The sequence below is a fragment of the Bombina bombina genome, chromosome 4 (assembly GCF_027579735.1).
Source record: "Bombina bombina isolate aBomBom1 chromosome 4, aBomBom1.pri, whole genome shotgun sequence".
In the NCBI taxonomy this organism is placed as follows: domain Eukaryota; kingdom Metazoa; phylum Chordata; class Amphibia; order Anura; family Bombinatoridae; genus Bombina; species Bombina bombina.
The window spans coordinates 551,053,078-551,074,279 of record NC_069502.1 but is presented as its reverse complement, the minus strand read 5'-3'; the positions used below and the strand labels follow the sequence as shown (position 1 = coordinate 551,074,279).

The window sequence follows — 21,202 nt, the reverse complement described above, 5'->3', positions numbered from 1 at the left end:
ATTGTGACCACGGACGCAAGCCTTTCCGGCTTTCGATCAATATATTGGAACTCCGGGCAATCTTCAATGCCTGGAAGGCTTGGCCCCTTCTGGGTTTGTCCCAGTTTATCAGATTCCAATCAGACAATATAACCTCGGTTGCCTACATCAACCATCAGGGGGGAACAAGAAGTCCCTTGGCGATAAGAGAAGTATCTCAGATACTAGAGTGGGCAGAGACTCACACATGTTCGCTGTCAGCTATCCACATTCCGGGTGTGGACAACTGGGAAGTGGACTTCCTCAGCAGGTAATCCTTTGACCCAGGGGAGTGGTCTCTCCACCCGTGGTGTTTGCAGAGATATGCAGTGAGTGGGGGACGCCGGAGATAATCTCATGGCATCCCTCCTCAATACCAAGCTACCCAGGTACAGGTCGAAGGGATCCTCAGGCGGAACTGATAGATGGCCTATCAGTACCATGGAGGTTCAGACTCATGTATCTTTTTCCTCCATTACCGCTTCTCCCTCGTGTGGTGTCTTGCATCAAACAGGAGCGAGCATCAGTGATCCTGATTGCTCAATCGTGACCGTGAAGGAAGTGGTTTGCGGATCTGGTGGGCATGTCCTCATCTCCTCAGTGGAGGTAACCTTGTCGCAGATATCTGCTGATACAGGGTCCCTTTGTTCATCAAAATCTAGATTCTCTGAGGCTGACTGCGTGGAGAATGAACGCTTTGTCTTAGCCAAAAGAGGGTTTTCTGAGAGTGTTATCTACACTCTGGTTCAAGCTCGTAAGCCAGTTACTCATCGTATCTACCATAACGTGTGGAGGACTTACTTGTACTGGTGCGAAGAGCGAGGCTTTTCCTGGCATAAGGTTAAGGTTTCCAGAATTTTATCTTTTCTCCAGGATGGACTGGAGCAGGGTCTATCTGCTAGTTCCCTGAAGGGACAGATATCGGCCCTGTCTGTGTTACTGCACAAGAGATTGGCTGAGCTTCCGGATGTGCAGTCCTTTGTTAAGGCTTTGACTTGGATCAGACCTGTGTTTAGATCTGGGGCTCCGCCTTGGAGCCTCAATCTTCTTCTTATTCTTTTGCAGCAGGCTCCATTTAAGCCTATGCATACTGTTGACATTAAATTGTTATCTTAGAAGGTTTTTTTTTTGTTGGCTATTGCCTCTGCGCACCGAGTTTCTGAGATTTCTGCTTTGCAATGTGACCCCCACTTATCTTGTTTTCCATGCTGATAAGACGGTTTTACGTACTAAATTAGGGTTACTCCCTAAGGTAGTGTTGGATCGTAACATAAATCAAGAAATTGTTGTTCCTTCCTTGTGTCCTAATCCTTCTTCAGCGAAGGAATGTTTGCTTCACAATCTAGATATGGTTCGTGCATTGAAGTTCTATCTTCAGGCTACTAAGGAATTCAAAAAATCTTCCTCTTTGTTTGTCATCTATAGTGTAAGGGGCAGAAGGCTACTACGACTTCCCTATATTTCTAGTTGAGGAGTGTCATCCGCTTAGCTTATATGACAGCGGGGCAACAGCCTCCAGCGAGGATAACGGCTCATTCCACTAGAGCATTGGCTTCCTCCTGGGCTTTTAAGAACAAAGCCTCTATGGATCAGATTTGTAAGGAAGTTACCTGGTGCTCCTTACACACTTTTCCTAAATATTACAAGTTTGATGTGTTTGTTTCGGCTGAAGCAGCTTTCGGGAGGAAAGTTTTGCAGGCTGTGGTGCCCTCAGAATAGGGTCCGCCTCTTTTTTTGTTCCCTCCCGTTATTCCTTCAGTGTCCTCTGGCGCTTTGGTATAGTTTTCCCAACAGTAAGGAATGAAGTCGTGGACTCTCCCTGCCTTATGGAAGGAAAACATAATTTTTGCTTACCAGATAAATTCCTTTTCTTCCTGGCAGGGAGAGTCCATGACCCCGTCCATAATTTATTTTTGTTGGGCGGCTCCTTTTTTATATTATTTCTTCTCGCACCTTTATATCCTATATCTTCTACTTTTCCTTGTTCCCTCGGCAGAATGACTGGGGTGGGGGATAGGGGAGGTGGGAGGGATATTTAAGCCATTGGCTGGGGTGTCTTTGTCTCCTCCTTGTGGCCAGGTGTTGTATTTCCCAACAGTAAGGAATGAAGTCATGGACTCTCCCTGTCAGGAAGGAAAGGAATTTATCTGGTAAGCATATTTTTTTATTTATATAGTCCACTTTTATATACTGTATATATGCACTGGTAAGATAAACATAATGTCTGCATATAATATTTTTCCATAAATGACACTATCTTATTCATGTCAAATGGGTCTTCCAACTGCTATTTGGTCTTGAAGAAATCTAAAAATAATTTTGTATTGTTTTTATTTTTAGTTATGCTGCTTGATTCTGTGGATTCAACACTGGATACACAAAAATTGCATGATCAAGTAGATGCAGAAACTGAAACTTGCACAACCCAAGGAAGCAATGATGCAATGGGAACAGGTGGGTTATTCTGTTAAGGTATAATATTTCCTTTCTTTTTATTTAAATATATATATATATATATATATATATATATATATATATATATATATATATATATATATATATATATATATCCTTAAAAGGTTAGTAAAGTCAAAATTTAACTTAAATAGATTGAATAGAACATACAATTTTAAATAAAATAATACAACAAAAAGTCTCAGGCACATATCACGCCATGGTGCATATGATAAAACATATCAGGTTTATTCTCCATTAAAACACAAGATTCACAACGCAGCGTGATATGTGCTTGAGACTTTTTGTCGTATTGCTACTTATTGGTGTTCTTTGGACGGAGACGTCGCTTACAGCACATTTTTCATCCCCACGCTCCTGAGTGCCGCGCACGAGTGACTATTGGGTAAGGCAGAGCGCACCGCTTCTCTGTGTGTTTAAATAAAATAATAAAGGGAAAAATTGGTTCACTAGAGCAGTTTTATTTTAATTAACCATCTGCTCATGTCTTAAACATACTTGTCTCCGTTTATGAAGCAGCGATGCCGGCTTTGGGTTGTTATATATACATGGCTTGAATTGTCCACTAGTCTTGGATGAATAAGAACTTTGACTTTTTACTGTCTTCAACATAGAGTGGACTAGTAATTTATGAGCTAAAATGGTTGGCAGATTGTAGCCTCAAAAGCAACAGATTTCCAACTGCTTAAGGTAGCACAAAAAAATTATTTATTTTATCATTTCTTCTCCATAATAACTATAAATTAAAATATGAAAGTTATGACAGAGAGTGATATTTTTATATGTACTTTATACAATGAGGTTTTAGAAGGACAGAACTGTCAAATTTAAACTTTCATGATTCAGATAGAGCATGTAATTAAAAAAACATACTTTCCAATTTTCTTGCAATCATTAAGTTGTTGTTTTCTATGCACACTTTCTGAGGCATGTGCATGAGTTTATTATGCATATGCAAATGTGATTGGCTAATGGCTGTCACGTTATATTGGGAAATAAAAAGGAAACTTTATTATGTATATGTTGATTATGCAATGCTATTGCATTTAATTGCTCTTACAGTGAATATAAAGCTGTTATATGGTTTATCACTGCTTTCTAAATATTCCTCTTTAAAATGTAAATGTCTCTTTAGGTGCTTCCTATGTATATACAAACAGTGACATTGAAGCATTGCACCTGGCCTATCGTCACCTAGACCAGTCCATGGAGGATACCAATGAACAAAAGAACTCTCTTAACGCAAAGAGCTTTTTGGCAGATACTCCAAATTCAAATGGAAAAAGCCTCAAGCAAATGTCCACTGTGGAGTCAGGTAATTAGGCTGACAGTTCAATCAACTTAATTTTAGTTTATTTTGTTACTACGTGATAAGCCTGCCCAGAGGGCAGTCTATGTTTAAAAACTACAACCAAATCAAACAGAGAAACCCAACAACAGAACTCAGCCACACCGGGCTGTAATAAATCAGTATGAATGGACCAGTGCAGAGTCTCCGGTAATGAGTGACACTTCTTATAGCACTTATACGGTTGAGTAACTCACCCCACTCTGGCCTGTCCGGTTAACCACTTGGCAGTGTCGCTGCCCAAAGTACAGCCGCCTCTGTGCCGCTTCCGAAGATCCAAACTTCAATTGAGCGGCTCACAGGGCCTCAGCTGTATTCCGTGTGCTCGTCGGGTGGGTGTGTAGCTATACGTCACAGGTATTCCTCCAATGGCAGGAGTTCTTTTCCGGAGGTGCTGCAAACTTTGATCCGCTCCAGGCTGTAGCATCAGCTGATGGGCCGGCAAGGACTGGAATAATCATCAAATTCAAAAGGAGACACCGACATCCATCTTATAGGTAAAATCTTGTAAACTTTATTATGCAATGTTAAAAAGAAGAGACAACACAGCAAATGTACTAGAGTCAGACGTGGGCGCAGGCATACGCGTTTCGGAAAGAAATTCCGTAGTCACAGAAACGCGTATGCCTGTGTGCTGCGCCCACGTCTGACTCTAGTACATTTGCTGTGTTGTCTCTTCTTTTTAACATTGCATAATAAAGTTTACAAGATTTTACCTATAAGATGGATGTCGGTGTCTCCTTTTGAATTTGATAAAAACTACAACCCCCCAAGCTAAAGTTACAAAAAACAAACAAATTAAAATTACGGAGAAAAATAAACAAAGGTATCCAAGATAAAAAATTTAAACCTAAACTAATACTCCTATAAAATGAAAAAATCCCCCCCAAAATAAAAACATCCCCTAATCTAATACTAAACTACCAATAGCCCTTAAAAGGGCCTTTTGTAGGGCATCTAAAACATCTCTCTTACCTCTAAAAATACTAAATCCCTCCTAACAGTAAAAACCCCCCACCCATCAATCCCCCCCAAAATAAAAAAAACTAACACTAAAAAAAACTAAACTACCCATTGCCCCTAAAGGGGCATTTGTATGGGCATTGCCCTTAAAAGGGCATTAAGCTCTTTTAATGCCCCTAAAAGGGCAATCGGCTCTTTTTTAAGCCCAACACCACCCTAATCTAAAAAAACAAATACCCCAAAAATTAAAATAAAAAAGCCTAAACCTAAGCCCCAAATAAGTACTCACTGTTCCTGAAGTCCGGCGTGAAGGCGGCGCGGTGCTGAGCTGTGTTCTCGATGCCTGGATCCTCAGCGGCAGTCCTCAACGGAAGCGGTCATCAGCGGCGGGGCAGTTCCTCTGCGGCATAGAGGCTCAACTTCGATGTCCGTCGTAGACTGAAGATTGAATGCAAGGTACCGCAATCAATTTGAGGTACCTTGCATTCTTATTGGCTGAAATTTTTAATTCTGCTAATAGGATTAAAGCTACTGAAATCCTATTGGCTGTTCAAATCAGCCAATAATATTTCATTAGCTTTCATCCTATTGGCTGATTTTAAAATATCAGCCAATAGGAATGCAAGATACCCCAATTAATATGGAGTACCTTGCATTCAATCTTCAATCTTGGTGGACAATCGCATGAAGAGGAGCCTCCATGCCGCCGCAGAGGATCGCCACATCTGGGAAGACTGCTCCACACCTCTGCGCCGCCTTCGCTGTGGATGAAGATAGAAAATATTGGACCCGCTTGGAAGAAGACCTTCACCTCCGGACTTCAGGAACCATGAGTATCTATTTGGGGTTTAGTGTTTCTCTTGTTGAGTGTATCCAGTCCACGGATCATCCATTACTTGTGGGATATTCTCCTTCCCAACAGGAAGTTGCAAGAGGATCACCCACAGCAGAGCTGCTATATAGCTCCTCCCCTCACTGCCATATCCAGTCATTCTCTTGCAACTCTCAACAAAGATGGACGTAGAAAGAGGAGAGTGGTGTATTATAGTTAGTTTTTTAACTTCAATCAAAAGTTTGTTATTTTTAAATGGTACCGGAGTGTACTGTTTCATCTCAGGCAGCATTAGAAGAAGAATCTGCCTGTGATTTCTATGATCTTAGAAGAAGTAACTAAGATCCATTGCTGTTCTCACATATTCTGAGGAGTGAGGTAACTTCAGAGAGGGAATGGCGTGCAGGTTTTCCTGCAATAAGGTATGTGCAGTTAATATTTGTCTAGGGATGGAATTTGCTAGAAAATGCTGCTGATACCGGATTAATGTAAGTAAAGCCTTAAATGCAGTGATAGCGACTGGTATCAGGCTTATTAATAGAGATACATACTCTTATAAAAGTGTAATATAAAATGTTTGCTGGCATGTTTAATCGTTTTTATATATGTTTGGTGACAAAACTTATTGGGGCCTAGTTTTTTTCCACATGGCTGGTTTGATTTTTGCCTAGAAACAGTTCCTGAGGCTTTCCACTGTTGCAATATGAGTGGGAAGGGCCTATTTTAGTGCTTTTCTGTGCGGATAAAAATACTGACAGAGACTTTCAGCTTCTTCCTGCATGATCCAGGACATCTCTGAAGGGCTCAAAAGGCTTCAAAGTCGTGTTTGAGGAGGGTAACAATCACAGTAGACTGTGGCAGTTGTTGTGACTGTGTTTAAAAAACGTTTTTGTCATTTATTATTCTATTTTTGTTATTAAGGGGTTAATCATCCATTTGCAAGTGGGTGCAATGCTCTGCTGACTTGTTACATACACTGTAAACATTTTGTTAGTGTAACTGCCTTTTGTCACTGTTATTTCAAATTTTGTCGAAATTTGTTGCTCTTAAAGGCACAGTAACGTTTTTTATATTGCTTGTTAACTTGCTTTAAAGTGTTTTCCAAGCTTGCTAGTCTCATTGCTAGTCTGTACAAACATGTCTGAAACAGAGGATACTTGTTCATTATGTTTAAAAGCCATGGTGGAGCCCCATAGGAGAATGTGTAATAAATGTATTGATTTCACCTTAAACAGTAAAGATCAGTCTTTATCTATAAAAGAATTGTCACCAGAGGGGTCTGTCGAGGGGGAAGTTATGCCGACTAACTCTCCCCACGTGTCGGACCCTTCGCCTCCCGCTCAAGGGACGCACGCTAATATGGCGCCAAGTACATCAGGGACGCCCATAGCGATTACTTTGCAGGACATGGCTGCAATCATGAATAATACCCTGTCAGAGGTATTATCCAGATTGCCTGAATTGAGAGGCAAGCGCGATAGCTCTGGGGTTAGACGAGATACAGAGCGCGTAGATGCTGTAAGAGCCATGTCTGATACTGCGTCACAATATGCAGAACCTGAGGACGGAGAGCTTCAGTCTGTGGGTGACGTTTCTGAATCGGGGAGACCTGATTCAGAGATTTCTAATTTTAAATTTAAGCTTGAGAACCTCCGTGTATTGCTTGGGGAGGTATTAGCTGCTCGGAATGACTGTGACACAATTGCAGTGCCAGAGAAATTGTGTAGGCTGGATAAATACTATGCAGTGCCGGTGAGTACTGATGTTTTTCCAATACCTGAAAGGCTTACAGAAATTATTAGTAAGGAGTGGGATAGGCCCGGTGTGCCCTTTTCCCCACCACCTATATTTAGAAAAATGTTTCCAATAGATGCCACTACACGGGACTTATGGCAGACTGTCCCTAAGGTGGAGGGAGCAGTTTCTACTTTAGCAAAGCGTACCACTATCCCGGTTGAGGACAGTTGTGCTTTTTCAGATCCAATGGATAAAAAAATTAGAGGGTTACCTTAAGAAAATGTTTATTCAACAAGGTTTTATTTTACAGCCCCTTGCATGCATTGCGCCTGTCACTGCTGCAGCGGCATTCTGGTTTGAGGCCCTGGAAGAGGCCATCCATACAGCTCCATTGACTGAAATTGTTGACAAGCTTAGAACTCTTAAGCTAGCTAACTCATTTGTTTCTGATGCCATTGTTCATTTTACTAAACTAACGGCTAAGAATTCCGGATTCACCATCCAGGCACGTAGGGCGCTATGGCTCAAATCCTGGTCAGCTGATGTGACTTCAAAGTCTAAATTACTCAACATTCTTTTCAATGGGCAGACCTTATTCGTGCCTGGTTTGAAAGAAATTATTGCTGACATTACTGGAGGTAAGGGTCATACCCTTCCTCAGGACAGGGCCAAATCAAAGGCCAAACAGTCTAATTTTCGTGCCTTTCGAAATTTCAAGGCAGGTGCAGCATCAACCTCCTCTGCTTCAAAACAAGAGGGAACTTTTGCTCAATCCAAGCAGGCCTGGAAACCTAACCAGTCCTGGAACAAGGGCAAGCAGGCCAGAAAGCCTGCTGCTGCCTCTAAGACAGCATGAAGGAGCGACCCCCTATCCGACAACGGATCTAGTAGGGGGCAGACTCTCTCTCTTCGCCCAGGCGTGGGCAAGAGATGTTCAGGATCCCTGGGCATTGGAGATCATATCTCAGGGATATCTTCTGGACTTCAAAGCTTCTCCTCCACAAGGGAGATTTCACCTTTCAAGATTATCTGCAAACCAGATAAAGAAAGAGGCATTCCTAAGCTGCGTACAAGATCTCCTTGTAATGGTAGTGATCCATCCAGTTCCGCGGACGGAACAAGGACAGGGGTTTTATTCAAATCTGTTTGTGGTTCCCAAAAAAGAGGGAACCTTCAGACCATTTTTGGATTTAATGATCCTAAACAAATTCCTCAGAGTTCTGTCATTCAAGATGGAAACTATTCGAACCATTTTACCCATGATCCAAGAGGGTCAGTACATGACCACAGTGGACTTAAAGGATGCCTACCTTCACATTCCGATTCACAAGAATCATCATCAGTTCCTGAGGTTTGCCTTTCTAGACAGGCATTACCAATTTGTAGCTCTTCCATTTGGGTTGGCTACAGCCCCAATAATTTTTACAAAGGTTCTGGGCTCACTTCTGGAGGTCCTAAGACCGTGAGGTACCTGGACGATATCCTGATACAGGCGTCAAGCTTTCAAATTGCCAAATCTCATACAGAGATAGTTCTGGCATTCCTGAGGTCGCATGGGTGGAAAGTGAACGAAGAAAAGAGTTCTCTATCTCCTCTCACGAGGGTTTCCTTCCTAGGGACTCTAATAGATTCTGTAGAAATTAAAATTTACCTGACGGAGTCCAGGTTATCAAAACTTCTAAATGCTTGCCGTGTTCTCCACTCCATTCCGCGCCCCACGGTGGCTCAGTGCATAGAAGTAATCGGTTTAATGGTAGCGGCGATGGACATAGTGCCATTTGCGTGCCTGCATCTCAGACTGCTGCAATTATGCATGCTCAGTCCGTGGAATGGGGATTACACAGATTTGTCCCCTCTACTAAATCTGGATCAGGAAACCAGAGATTCTCTTCTCTGGTGGTTATCTCGGGCCCCAACAACAGATGCCAGCCTTCTAGGTTGGGGTGCAGTCTGGAACTCCCTGAAGGCTCAGGGTTCATGGACTCAGGAGGAGAAACTCCTCCCAATAAATATTCTGGAGTTAAGAGCAATATTCAATGCTCTTCTGGCTTGGCCTCAGCTAGCAACACTGAGGTTCATCAGATTTCAGTCGGACAACATCATGACTGTGGCTTACATCAACCATCAAGGGGGAACCAGGAGTTCCCTAGCGATGTCAGAAGTCTCCAAGATAATTCGCTGGGCAGAGACTCACTCTTGCCACCTGTCAGCGATCCATATCCCAGGTGTAGAGAACTGGGAGGCGGATTTTCTAAGTCGTCAGACTTTTCATCCGGGGGAATGGGAACTCCATCCGAAAGGTGTTTGCTCAATTGGTTCTCCGTTGGGGCAAACCAGAATTGGATGTCATGGCATCTCGCCAGAACGCCAAGCTTCCTTGTTACGGATCCAGGTCCAGGGACCCAGAAGTGGCACTGATAGATGCTCTAGCTTCGCCTTGGTTCTTCAACCTGGCTTATGTGTTTCCACCGTTTCCTCTGCTCCCTCATCTGATTGCCAAAATCAAACAGGAAAGAGCATCTGTGATATTGATAGCGCCTGCGTGGCCATTCAGGACCTGGTATGCAGACCTAGTGGACATGTCATCCTTTCCACCATGGACTCTGCCTCTGAGACAAGACCTTCTAATACAAGGTCCTTTCAATCATCCGAATCTACTTTCTCTGAGACTGACTGCATGGAGATTGAACGCTTGATCCTATCAAAGCATGGCTTCTCCGAGTCAGTAATTGATACCTTAATACAGGCACGAAAGCCTGTCACCAGGAAAATTTACCACAAGATATAGCGTAAATATCTTCATTGGTGTGAATCCAAGAATTACTCATGGAGTAGGGTTAGGATTCCTAGGATATTGTCCTTCCTCCAAGAGGGTTTGGACAAAGGATTATCAGCTAGTTCTTTAAAGGGACAGATTTCTGCTCTGTCTATTCTTTTACACAAGCGTCTGGCAGAAGTTCCAGACGTTCAGGCATTTTGTCAGGCTTTAGTTAGAATTAAGCCTGTGTTTAAACCTGTTGCTCCTCAATGGAGCTTAAACTTGGTTCTTAAAGTTCTTCAAGGGGTTCCGTTTGAACCCCTTCATTCTATTAATATCAAACTTCTTTCATGGAAAGTTCTTTTTCTGATGGCTATTTCCTCGACTCGACGAGTCTCGGAGTTATCTGCCTTACATTGTGATTCTCCTTATCTGATCTTTCATTCAGATAAAGTTGTTCTGCGTACAAAACCTGGGTTTTTACCTAAGGTGGTTTCTAACAAGAATATCAATCAAGAGATTGTTGTTCCATCATTATGTCCTAATCCTTCTTCAAAGAAGGAACGTCTTTTGCATAATCTAGACGTAGTCCGTGCCTTGAAGTTTTGCTTACAGGCTACTAAAGATTTTCGCCAAACATCTAACCTGTTTGTTGTTTACTCTGGACAGAGGAGAGGTCAGAAGGCCTCGGCAACCTCTCTTTCTTTTTGGCTTCGGAGTATAATCCGTTTAGCCTGGACAGCAGCCTCCTGAAAGGATTACAGCTCATTCTACTAGAGCTGTGGCTTCCACCTGGGCCTTTAAAAATGAGGCTTCTGTTGAACAGATTTGCAAGGCTGCAACTTGGTCTTCCCTTCATACTTTTTCCAAATTTTACAAATTTGATACTTTTGCTTCTTCGGAGGCTGTTTTTGGGAGAAAGGTTCTACAGGCAGTGGTTCCTTCCATTTAAGTTCCTGCCTTGTCCCTCCCATCATCCGTGTACTTTAGCTTTGGTATTGGTATCCCACAAGTAATGGATGATCCGTGGACTGGATACACTTAACAAGAGAAAACATAATTTATGCTTACCTGATAAATTTATTTCTCTTGTAGTGTATCCAGTCCACAGCGCGCCCTGTCCTTTTAAGGCAGGTCTAAATTTTAGTTAAACTACAGTCACCACTGCACTCTATGGTCTCTCCTATCTCGGCTTGTTTCGGTCAAATGACTGGATATGGCAGTGAGGGGAGGAGCTATATAGCAGCTCTGCTGTGGGTGATCCTCTTGCAACTTCCTGTTGGGAAGGAGAATATCCCACAAGTAATGGATGATCCGTGGACTGGATACACTACAAGAGAAATAAATTTATCAGGTAAGCATAAATTATGTTTTTTTGTTTTGTTTTTTGTGGGGGGGGGGTTATTTTTAAGATTAGGGATTTGGGCAATTGAAAAAGAGCTGAATGCTCTTTGAAGGGCAGTAAGGGCAGTAAAAGAGCTGAATGCCCTTTTAAGGGCAATGCCCATACAAATGCCCCTTTAGGGGCAATGGGTAGTTTTAGGTTTTAGGTTTTTTTGTGTTAAGTTTTTTTATTTTGGTGGGTGGGGGGTTTTACTGTTAGGGGGGACTTAGTTTATTTTAAATGTAAAAGAGCTGATTTCTTTAGGGTAATGTTCTACAAAAAGCCCTTTTAAAGGGACACTCAATCAAAATTAAGCTTTCATTATTCAGCTAGAGCATGCCATTTTAAGCAACTTTCCAATTTACTTCCATTAAAAAAATGTGCACAGTATTTTTATATTTAAACATTTTGAGTCACCAGGTCCTACTGAGCATGTGCAAGAATAAGTGTGTATGCATTTGTGAATGGCTGATGGCTGTCACATGGTACGTGTATGCATTTGTGATTGGCTGATGGCTGTCACATGGTACGTGTATGCATTTGTGATTGGCTGATGGCTGTCACATGGTACAGGGGGAGTGGAAAAAGACATAACTTTTAACATTGTCAGAAAAAAAATCTACTACTCATTTGAAGTTCAGACTAAGTGCTATTGCATTTTCTTGTTATCTTGCATTTGTTGATTATGCAAATCTACTGTGTTGACTTTAAGGGCTATTGGTAGTTTATTCTTAGATTAAGGGGTGTTTTTATTTTGGGGGGCTTTTTTATTTTCATAGGGATTAGGCTTAAATTTTTTATTTTGGATAATGTGGTTTATTATTTTGTGTAATGTTAGACTTTTATTTTCTGTAATTTTAGATTAGTTTAAATTTAGTTTTCTTTATTGTTAAAGTAATGTTAGGTTTTTTAATTGTAATTTAGGATTATTTTAATTTATGTAATGGGGTTAATTTATGGGGTGTTAGGTTAGGGGGTTTAGTGATTAGTTATTTGCGTTGTGGGATTTGGGGTTAATAGGGGTTAATATATTTATTATGTTAATTGCGATGTGGATTAATAGCGGTTTAGGGGTTAATAGATTTATTAGTTTAATTAGTGATGTGGATTTATGGCTGTTTAGGGGTTAATAGATGTATTAGGTAGTTTGCGATGTTGGGGTTGGTGGATTTAGGGGTAATAATTTGATTAGGTAGTTGGTTGGATTTTTTTTCTAAATGCTTATTGCGGGCGGTTAGTTTTTTTTTTTATACTTATTGCGGGCGGTTATTTTATTTTTTAATACTTATTGCGGGCGGTTAGGTTGTTTTTTTTTTTTTTAAAACACTTTTTGCGGGCGGTTAGTTTTTTTTTTTTTATAATGCTCCGTTTGCCTTCACTGCATCCCGGTGGTCTCTGAAAATGGCAGGGGATTCTTTCACCACCCTGCCATTTTTGGAATCCACCTGCCTCACGCTGCCAACATTCCTTTGAGGATGTGTGCGCAACTGGCGACGGACGAGTTACAAACGCGATTATAGTATAGATGGTTTTCAGCAACATTTGCAGTGCGGTTGATTGTGAGAATACTTTGTTTTATTAAATAGCACTTGTTTACATGGTTATTAAAAATGTTTACACTTTTTTTTCTAATTCATATAAATAGAATAAATGTCTATTTCTTTGGTAAGCTGGTGTTTTTTTCTCCTGTTTTGTTTTGATAATAAATAGAACAAAAATGGCTATCAAAAGCAATTAGCTACATATTTTAATTTTAAAATACATATTTTAATTTTAAAACCTGTATTTATGATCTATATACTGCATTTTACACTTGAAGGGACACTAAACCCAATTTTTTTCTTTCATGATTCAGATAGAGCATGCAAATGTAAGCAACTTTCTAATTTACTCTTTATTATATTTTTTTCTTACTTTCTTTATTTGAAAAAGCAGATATGTAGGGTAAGACTACATTTATCTACCAATCGGCAAGTGCTACCCAAATGATGAACCAAAAATAGGCCAAGAGGGTACCCCTAACTTCCAGTGGTGCGCTATGCATGTTCTGGTGACTGTACAGAGTATTCTGATAAAGGTGTTTGTAGCTGTGTTATATTTCTTGTTGTGTATTTGTAGTAGGGCTTGAGAGATAGTAAAGTGTATCTCTTCCTCTAGAATATTGCTAAGCAAAACTGAAGAGCGCCATATTTGTTTGACCCCTTCACAGTCCCACCACATGTGCTTAAAGGTTCCCATAACAAAGGTTGGAGCCTCTATAACAAAGGTTGGAGCCAGCTTGAGACATATAAGAAGTTATAACTGGGGTCAAATATCAGTGATATGCTGTCTTAAGAGAATTTTCACATAAGTCTGCACTAAGCAGTCCTCTGTTAAAGGAGCCCAGCATTTACTCCCATTTTTGTTTCTCAAAAGTGGGTTCTATATCATCTTCCCATTTAAGCATAAGTTGGGTATTGATGTTATTAGAGTTTGTTTAGATAGCTATATAAATGATTGATATTGTGTGTTTTGGTCTAGATTCCGAAGTGTAAATTTTTTCTAATACTGTGGGGGATTGATTTTTGATGCCTATTATGTATTACTGTATGGATGAGGAAAGATGATGATACTGGTACCACTGTAACTTAATTAGTGTCAGTTTATCCTGCATTTGTGTGCAAGTCATAAGCTTCTTATTAAGTAACACATCCGCCAACCTGTATAACCTCTTATTGGCCAAATTATCTATAGTGCTATGGGTGTCTGTTGGTAGTAGTTTCCTGATTGGCATCATCATTGAGTGAGGAGGTAGTATTGTTGTGTGTTCTGATATCCATTTATCGGTTTGTTTGGTAGATTCATGTATAGGAGAGCTATATGTGTGCGTTTTACGAGATTATTTAGTCCATATTATGTCATCTGCGTATGTTCAACCCTCAACCCCTGCCTCTAATTTGGCCCAAATGGCATCTCCGTGTAGTCTCCCAATCAGCATTGTCTGAGAAATTCATGCTGCTCTATTATAATCTAATAGATTTGGGATGCCCCCCCCCCCCCAGAGTTTTGTGGTATGTCAGGTTTATTGATAGTATTCTAGCTTTTTTTTATTACATCTAACATAGTTCACCAGTTCTGCTTGTAGTGTGGACAGTTCTGAAGTTGTAATTTTTAGGGGTAAGGCATGGAATAGAGAGAGTAAGCGGGGGAAGTTATTCATCTTGACTGCCGATAGGCGTCCGTACCAAGAAAAGGTATGTTTCCTTCCTAAGATAGGGAGGGTCCACGGCTTCATTCCTTACTGTTGGGAAATACATACATCTGCCCTTCGAGATAGCACTGGAGTTTTAAGCAGTCATGTCAACCTCTCAGTGAGAGTATTGATTAAAGTTAGAGTCTGGCGATGCAGTGAAAGTTTTTCTGTGAAACCATCCAGACTACTGGTAACAGCTCCTAAGCAATCAGTGTTGACGAGTTTCACTGCCTGCTTTCTCTCACTCAAGTCCATGTCAGGAGCGCTGCTATAAGACTGTCACACTTGAGAGGCTGTGTTCTGTTCCACAGCATGGATCCTGGAGGTAAGATTGTTTCAATTTTGAAACATAAAACGCTATAACAGGGTCACAGTGTGGCTCTCTTATACCTTGATAGGATCCAGGGTTAATATCCTCTGAAGGGTTTTTATTGAACAGTTGGGGTTAATTAATCAGTGTATTAATTATTGACATGCTGCATTGTGTGATTTTTTTTTCCTGGACTAATAGACTGTGTGTTTTTGGAACAAACAGGTTTCACAAAAGTTTTACTTTTGCTTTTGAAAGTGTTGCACAGCTCCTATTACTTGCTGTACTTATAATAACAGGGGAAGTACTGTCTTGCACTCCATGTGACCGGGTGTGGTCTACGTTCCTTTACTCCATTCCGGCTGAGACTTGAACCTGAGGAGAGCGTTTCCTCTGTTAACTGTCTGGGTCTAGGAGGTGGTGAGTGCCCCAGCCATTGGGCCTATAAAGGTGCAGTTTTCTATAATAAAAAACGTTTTTATTTGTGTCCTTCTGTGGGTATAACCTGAGTTATGGAGGAATCTGACATGTTAGAAGGTACTCCTTCTGTACTAAATCATACCTGTTAATATTGTGAGGAGGCTGGGGTTTTCCCGCCCACTCAATTATGTTCCACATGCCTTAACACCGTTATAAAGCCTAAGAAGGGAGACAAGCCTGCTAAGGCTCTTAGTCCCTCTGAGCCGTCTACCTCACAGGACTCGGTGTCCAGTGAGATTACTACCCTTGCTACATTATCAACTCTACATACACTTCCCCATAGCACATCTAATCCTCTATCTAGAGGGGGCCTTCTTCATGCGGACTTTGCTGCACAGTTACAAACGGCGGTTTCTGTGGCCCTCAGTACATTACCTCACTCTTAACAAATGCAAGAGAAAGGTTAAACATAGCTCTCCTGACCCGGAATCATCTAAATATTTATCGCATTTAGCTATTATGTCCCAGTTATCCGATGATGCGTTAACCTCTGTAGCTTCAGAGGGTGAATTTTCTGGGTCAGAGTCCTAAGCTTCTAAGCCTCCTGCTGCAGAGGAACCATCCTTTTGATTTAAAATTGAGCACTTGCGGTTTTTATTAAAGGAGGTTCTGTCTACAGTAGAGGTTCCAGAGGCCGACAGAGTTTGGGAAGACAGGAAAGTTCCTTTGACTTTTCCTGTGCCGGTTAAGATGGCGAACATTATTAAGAACGAATGGGAAAGAATTGGTTCTTCCTTTTCCCCCTCGTCTTCTTTTAAAAAGTTGTTCCCGGACTCTTAACTGGATTTGTGGGGCTTCATTCCTAATGTGGATGGTGCTATTTCTACACTTGCTAAACGTACTACTATACCTCTTGAGGATAGTTCTTTGTTCATAGAGCCGATGGATAAGAAAATGGAAACCTTTCTGAGAAAGATGTTTCAACATACAGGATTTTTGTTTCAACCGGCGACTCTTTATCAGAACTCATTGAGGTGGAGTCTCCCCTCGAGGATATTCAAGACAGAATTAGAGCTCTGAGAATTGCTAATTCTTTTATCTGTGATGCGAACATGCAAATTATTTGCCTAAATGCAAAGGCCTCTGGCTTTGCTGTCCTAGCTCGCCGGGCAGTCTGGTTGAAGTCTTGGTCTGCGGATATGACTTCTAAGTCCAGACTCCTTTTCTTTTTCCTTCAAGGGAAAGATTTTATTTGGTCCAGGCCTGCACTCCATTTTTTCTACGGTTACTGTAGGCAAGGGTACCTTCCTACTGCAAGATAAGAAGAACAAGTCTAAGGGACGACAATCTTCTAATTTTCGCTCTAACAAATCCCTACGACAACAATCCTCCTCCATGCCCGAGCAACCTAAGAGTACTTGGAAGCCGGCTCAGTCCTAGAATATTTCCAAGCAGAATACGAAGCCCGTCGAAAACAAATCTGCATGAAGGAGCGGCCCCCGATTCGGGATCGGATCACCTGTTTCAAGGACATACATGATTCGTGGGTCCAGGAGGTGGTAGCTCAGGGATACAAGATAGACTTCAAATCTCATCCGCCAAGGGGCAGATTCCTTCTCTCGAATCTGTATACCAGACCAGAAAAGAGGGATGCCTTTCTAGGGTGCGTTCGGTATCTATCCTCCTTAAGAGTTGTAGTCCCAGTGCCTATCAAAGAAAGAGGTTTGGGGTTTTATTCAAACCTTTTTGTGGCCCCAAAGAAGGAGGGAACAATATTAGTGAAACTTGACAAAAACAAAATCAGCTTTGTGTGTGTAAAAAAAAAGAAGTAAAAAATAATAAAGATGTACCCTTAGGAAAGGGTAAGGTGTTAGAACATATTCCAGCATTGTTGATGTGGGTGTGCAATGCTGTAATAGATGACTGTAAATATAGTGTCATCTGGAGGTTTATATTGTCCATGGTGGACACCTAACATATATGTGAGTCACCTTAACAACATTTAGTAACATTAACAAAAACAAGATAACATAGACATTATGTCTTATAAAACAACAAATCAGTTGGAGTTATAACCTAAGCATATCTTAGTATTGGCAACACCTTATAGGGTTGAATCTTTTAAAAAGATACTTATTTCTGAGTGATCAAGTACTCAGGACATCCAAAGAGTTTCTCCTCACAGTCCTATCCTTGTAGGTGTTTTCTGAAACATGGTTCCGTTGTTTATTTGTTTTTAGGACGTCTTAATTCACCATTTTCCATTTAGGGAGTATGCTTATTTTAAATGGTGCTTGTGGTTCCAATGATGTTGTGGAGGTGGTTGGATTAGGTATTTGTGGAACTTCTAGGGCCAGTTGTTGGCAAGGATCTGGTATGTACTCCGCCACTTTGATAGTGATTGTCATGTGGTCTTTTAGGATGTAAAAAGCAAAGGGAAACCCCCATTTGTACTGAATCTGCTGCTTTCTCAGTACTTGTGTAAGAGGACGTAGGGAATTTTGTCTTTGTAAAGTCCTGAGGCACAGGTCCTGGTAGAATTGAACAACCGAACCTTGAAACTTGAAGGTAGGGTTATTCCTAAGGTTGCACCGATACCATGTTTTTAAGACCGAGTACAAGTACCGATACTTTTTTTTCAAATACTCGCCGATACCAATTACCGATACTTTTTTTTAATGTCATGTGACAGTTTTCCAAGCACAATGCAGACTAATGATTTAAGATAGCTTCTTTATAATTATGAAGAACTATACAGTACTGTACTGTACTGGGGGAAGAAGTGGGTGTGATCTGGGATAATAGGTGGGTCTGATCTCGTGGTACAGGACCAGGTGGGAGTACAGGTGGGTGTGATCTGGGGGATACAGGTGGGTGTGATCTGGGGGATACAGGTGGGTGTGTTTGGGGGATACAGGTGGGTGTGATTTGGGGGTTTCTCTGACTGTAAAACTGATTTATACATAAAGACCTGCTTCCTGAGCATTGTTGCACATCTGGGATAAGACACAAATGGTATGTGAGTTTTATTACTGATTTTCTGATAAAACAGCATTATCTGCTAGTGATAAAATCTACCCCACAGAGCTTACAATTTAAGTATTGCTCACAAATGTTATCTATATTGGTCTGAACGCAGAGCGGTTCAATGTGCACGCTGGGGACAAAGGACTGCGCCATGTTTACTGCTAATCCCCTCAGTGCTTGTGTAAAGGGCATAACCCACCTCTAATCCACTTTAACCTATTGATTCAGAGCTGAAGAAACACACTGGAATTTCTTTAGTCAATAAGCAATACAACTAAAGTGCAGCTCTCTGACCTTTGTTAGGCAAACTGGTGAGAAATGCATAACGTTTTTATGCAACATGCGGTTGCAGCGCTGAAGATCTGGAAGCACAAATTATTTTTTTTAGGCAGCCCCGGTCCCCACACTGCCTATAGTTGTGTGCAGTGCTACAGAGGAGCAATATGCATATATGCAATTGACTGCCTACCTAATCTGTCTGTCCTGTAGCTGGCCTGTGATCGATAGCGTTGCTTATGTGGCACATCCAGCACACTGCTCCCTAGTGCTCCTGTAATTAAGCCGGGGCCAGAGTGACGTAATTTCTGGCTCCCTGTTTTTATTGCGCGTCGCGCCCCTCCTTCTTCACAGCGCTGTAACAGTAGGCAGAGTACGAACCTAGCCAAAAGTATCAGCCCGGTTTTCATTACCACGTGTGTCACGTCCCTCCTTCCTCCCTGTAAAAGAGTAGGCACCTGGCCAAAAATATCGGTGTCGGTATCAGAGCATTGTGCGCAAGTACAAGTACTCGTGCAAATGCTTAGTATCGGCACCGATACTAGTATCCGTGCATCCCTAGTTACTCCTGGATGCTGAGAGTATTGTTTCTTTTTCTTGGAAGAGGAGCATCTTCACTATTATGTCACGTGGGGGAGCACCTCCTCAAGGCATAGCTTTCCTGAGGGTTCTCTCCATAGTGACCATGTCTCTAGTTATGCTTTTAAAAAGTTGCTGTAAGTAGGAGGGTAAATCCTTACTGGTTATAGATTCCGGTATTCCATTAAGTCTTACATTTTTCCTTCTACGTCTATTTTCTAAATCCTCCATCCTCCATTTTGTCTTACATTTTGTTGGTGCGAGGATATAGTTTATGAGACATCGGCAATGTCCTCTGTGATTGCCTCTTTATGTTCTTCCAGTGTGTCTATTCTTACTCCAAGTTCAACAATATCTGATCTGATTTCTCTCAAAACTAGAAGATATATATTGCTTTGAGACTAGGGATTTTTGGTCTGCTTTAGTCACAGGAGTCTGGTCTGTGTCTGAAGTTGTAATTCCTGGATCTGAATCCATTTCTTCCTTGTTTTCTATATCAAGCTGATCAGCCATTTTAGATGTTTTAGAGGGTTTAAAATATGTATTAAGGGATGAGGTTTTACTTTTGTCTTTTGTGGATTTTCTGGAAGATATTTTATGGTATGTGAGGATATCCAGTAAAGTTTACTGCTGAATATATCTGGGGAGTTAAAGGTACATTAAACCCATATTTTTTCTTTCATGATTCAGATAGGGAATACCATTTAAAACAACTTTCTAATTTATTTCTGTTATCTAATTTGCTTCATTCTCTTGATATGTCTTCCTGAAAAGCATATCTAGATAGGCTCAGTAACTTCTGATTGGTGGCTGCTCATATTTGCCTCATGTGATTGGCTCACCCTTGTGCATTGCCATTTCTTTAACAAAGGATATCTAAGGAATGAAGCAAATTACAAAATTGAAGTAAATTAGAAAGTTGTTTAAAATTGTATTCTCTGTCGTAATCATGAAATACATTTTTTGGGTTTAATGTCCCTTTAACCCCTTAGTGACCAGACCACTTTTCAATTTGTTGACCATCTGGGACCAAGGCTATTTTTGCATTTCTGTGATGTTTGTGTTTAACTGTTATTTTCCTCTTACTCATTTACTGTACCCACACATATTATATACCGTTTTTCTCGCCATTAAATGGAGTTTCTAAAGATACCATTATTTTCATCATATCTTATAATTTACTATAAAAAAATTATAAAATATTAGGAAAAAATGAAAAAAACACACTTTTTCTAACTTTGAGCCCCAAAATCTCTAACACATCTACAACCACCATAAAATACCAATGTTAAACAGTTTCTAAATTTTGTCTTGAGTTTAGAAATACCCAATGTTTACATGTTCTTTGCTTTTTTTGCAAGTTATAGGGCAATAAGTACAAGTAGCACTTTGCTATTTCAAAACCATGTTTTTTCAAAATTGGCGATAGTTACATTGTAACACCAATATCTGTCAGGAATCCCTGAATAACCCTTCAAATGTATATATTTTTTAAAAGAAGACAACCTAAGGTATTAAACTTGGGGTATTTTGACTTTTTTCATGCAACCATTTTACCACCAATCTATGCCAAAGTTTGGGGGGGAAAAAATAATTTGATTTTTTGACAAATAGCAATTTAAGAATACATTTACTGATAAAATGGTAAGGGTTACTGCCAAATAACACCCTAATATGTCTTCAGTAGCATCTCCTGGGTACAGTGATACCACCCATGTATAGGTGTGTCGGGTTCTCTGTGGGCTAAAAGCCCTTATTTTTAGAGAGCGCATTCCAGTTTTTCAACTTGGAATTTTCACATCGGTCATCATGCACCCATGTTCTATTTGGGACATTTCTGAAG

The 21,202-nt window shown here is 40.8% G+C and overlaps 1 protein-coding gene across 1 annotated transcript in view; it reads left to right on the top strand.

Moving 5' to 3' along the window:
- CEP162 (centrosomal protein 162) overlaps nt 1-21,202 on the top strand; it is a 450,005-nt gene that overhangs the window by 100,238 nt on the left and 328,565 nt on the right. The window contains exons 9-10 of the mRNA XM_053710490.1: nt 2,359-2,472; nt 3,629-3,808. Coding sequence (XP_053566465.1) covers nt 2,359-2,472; nt 3,629-3,808 — 294 coding nt within the window. The remainder of the gene's footprint in view (nt 1-2,358; nt 2,473-3,628; nt 3,809-21,202) is intronic.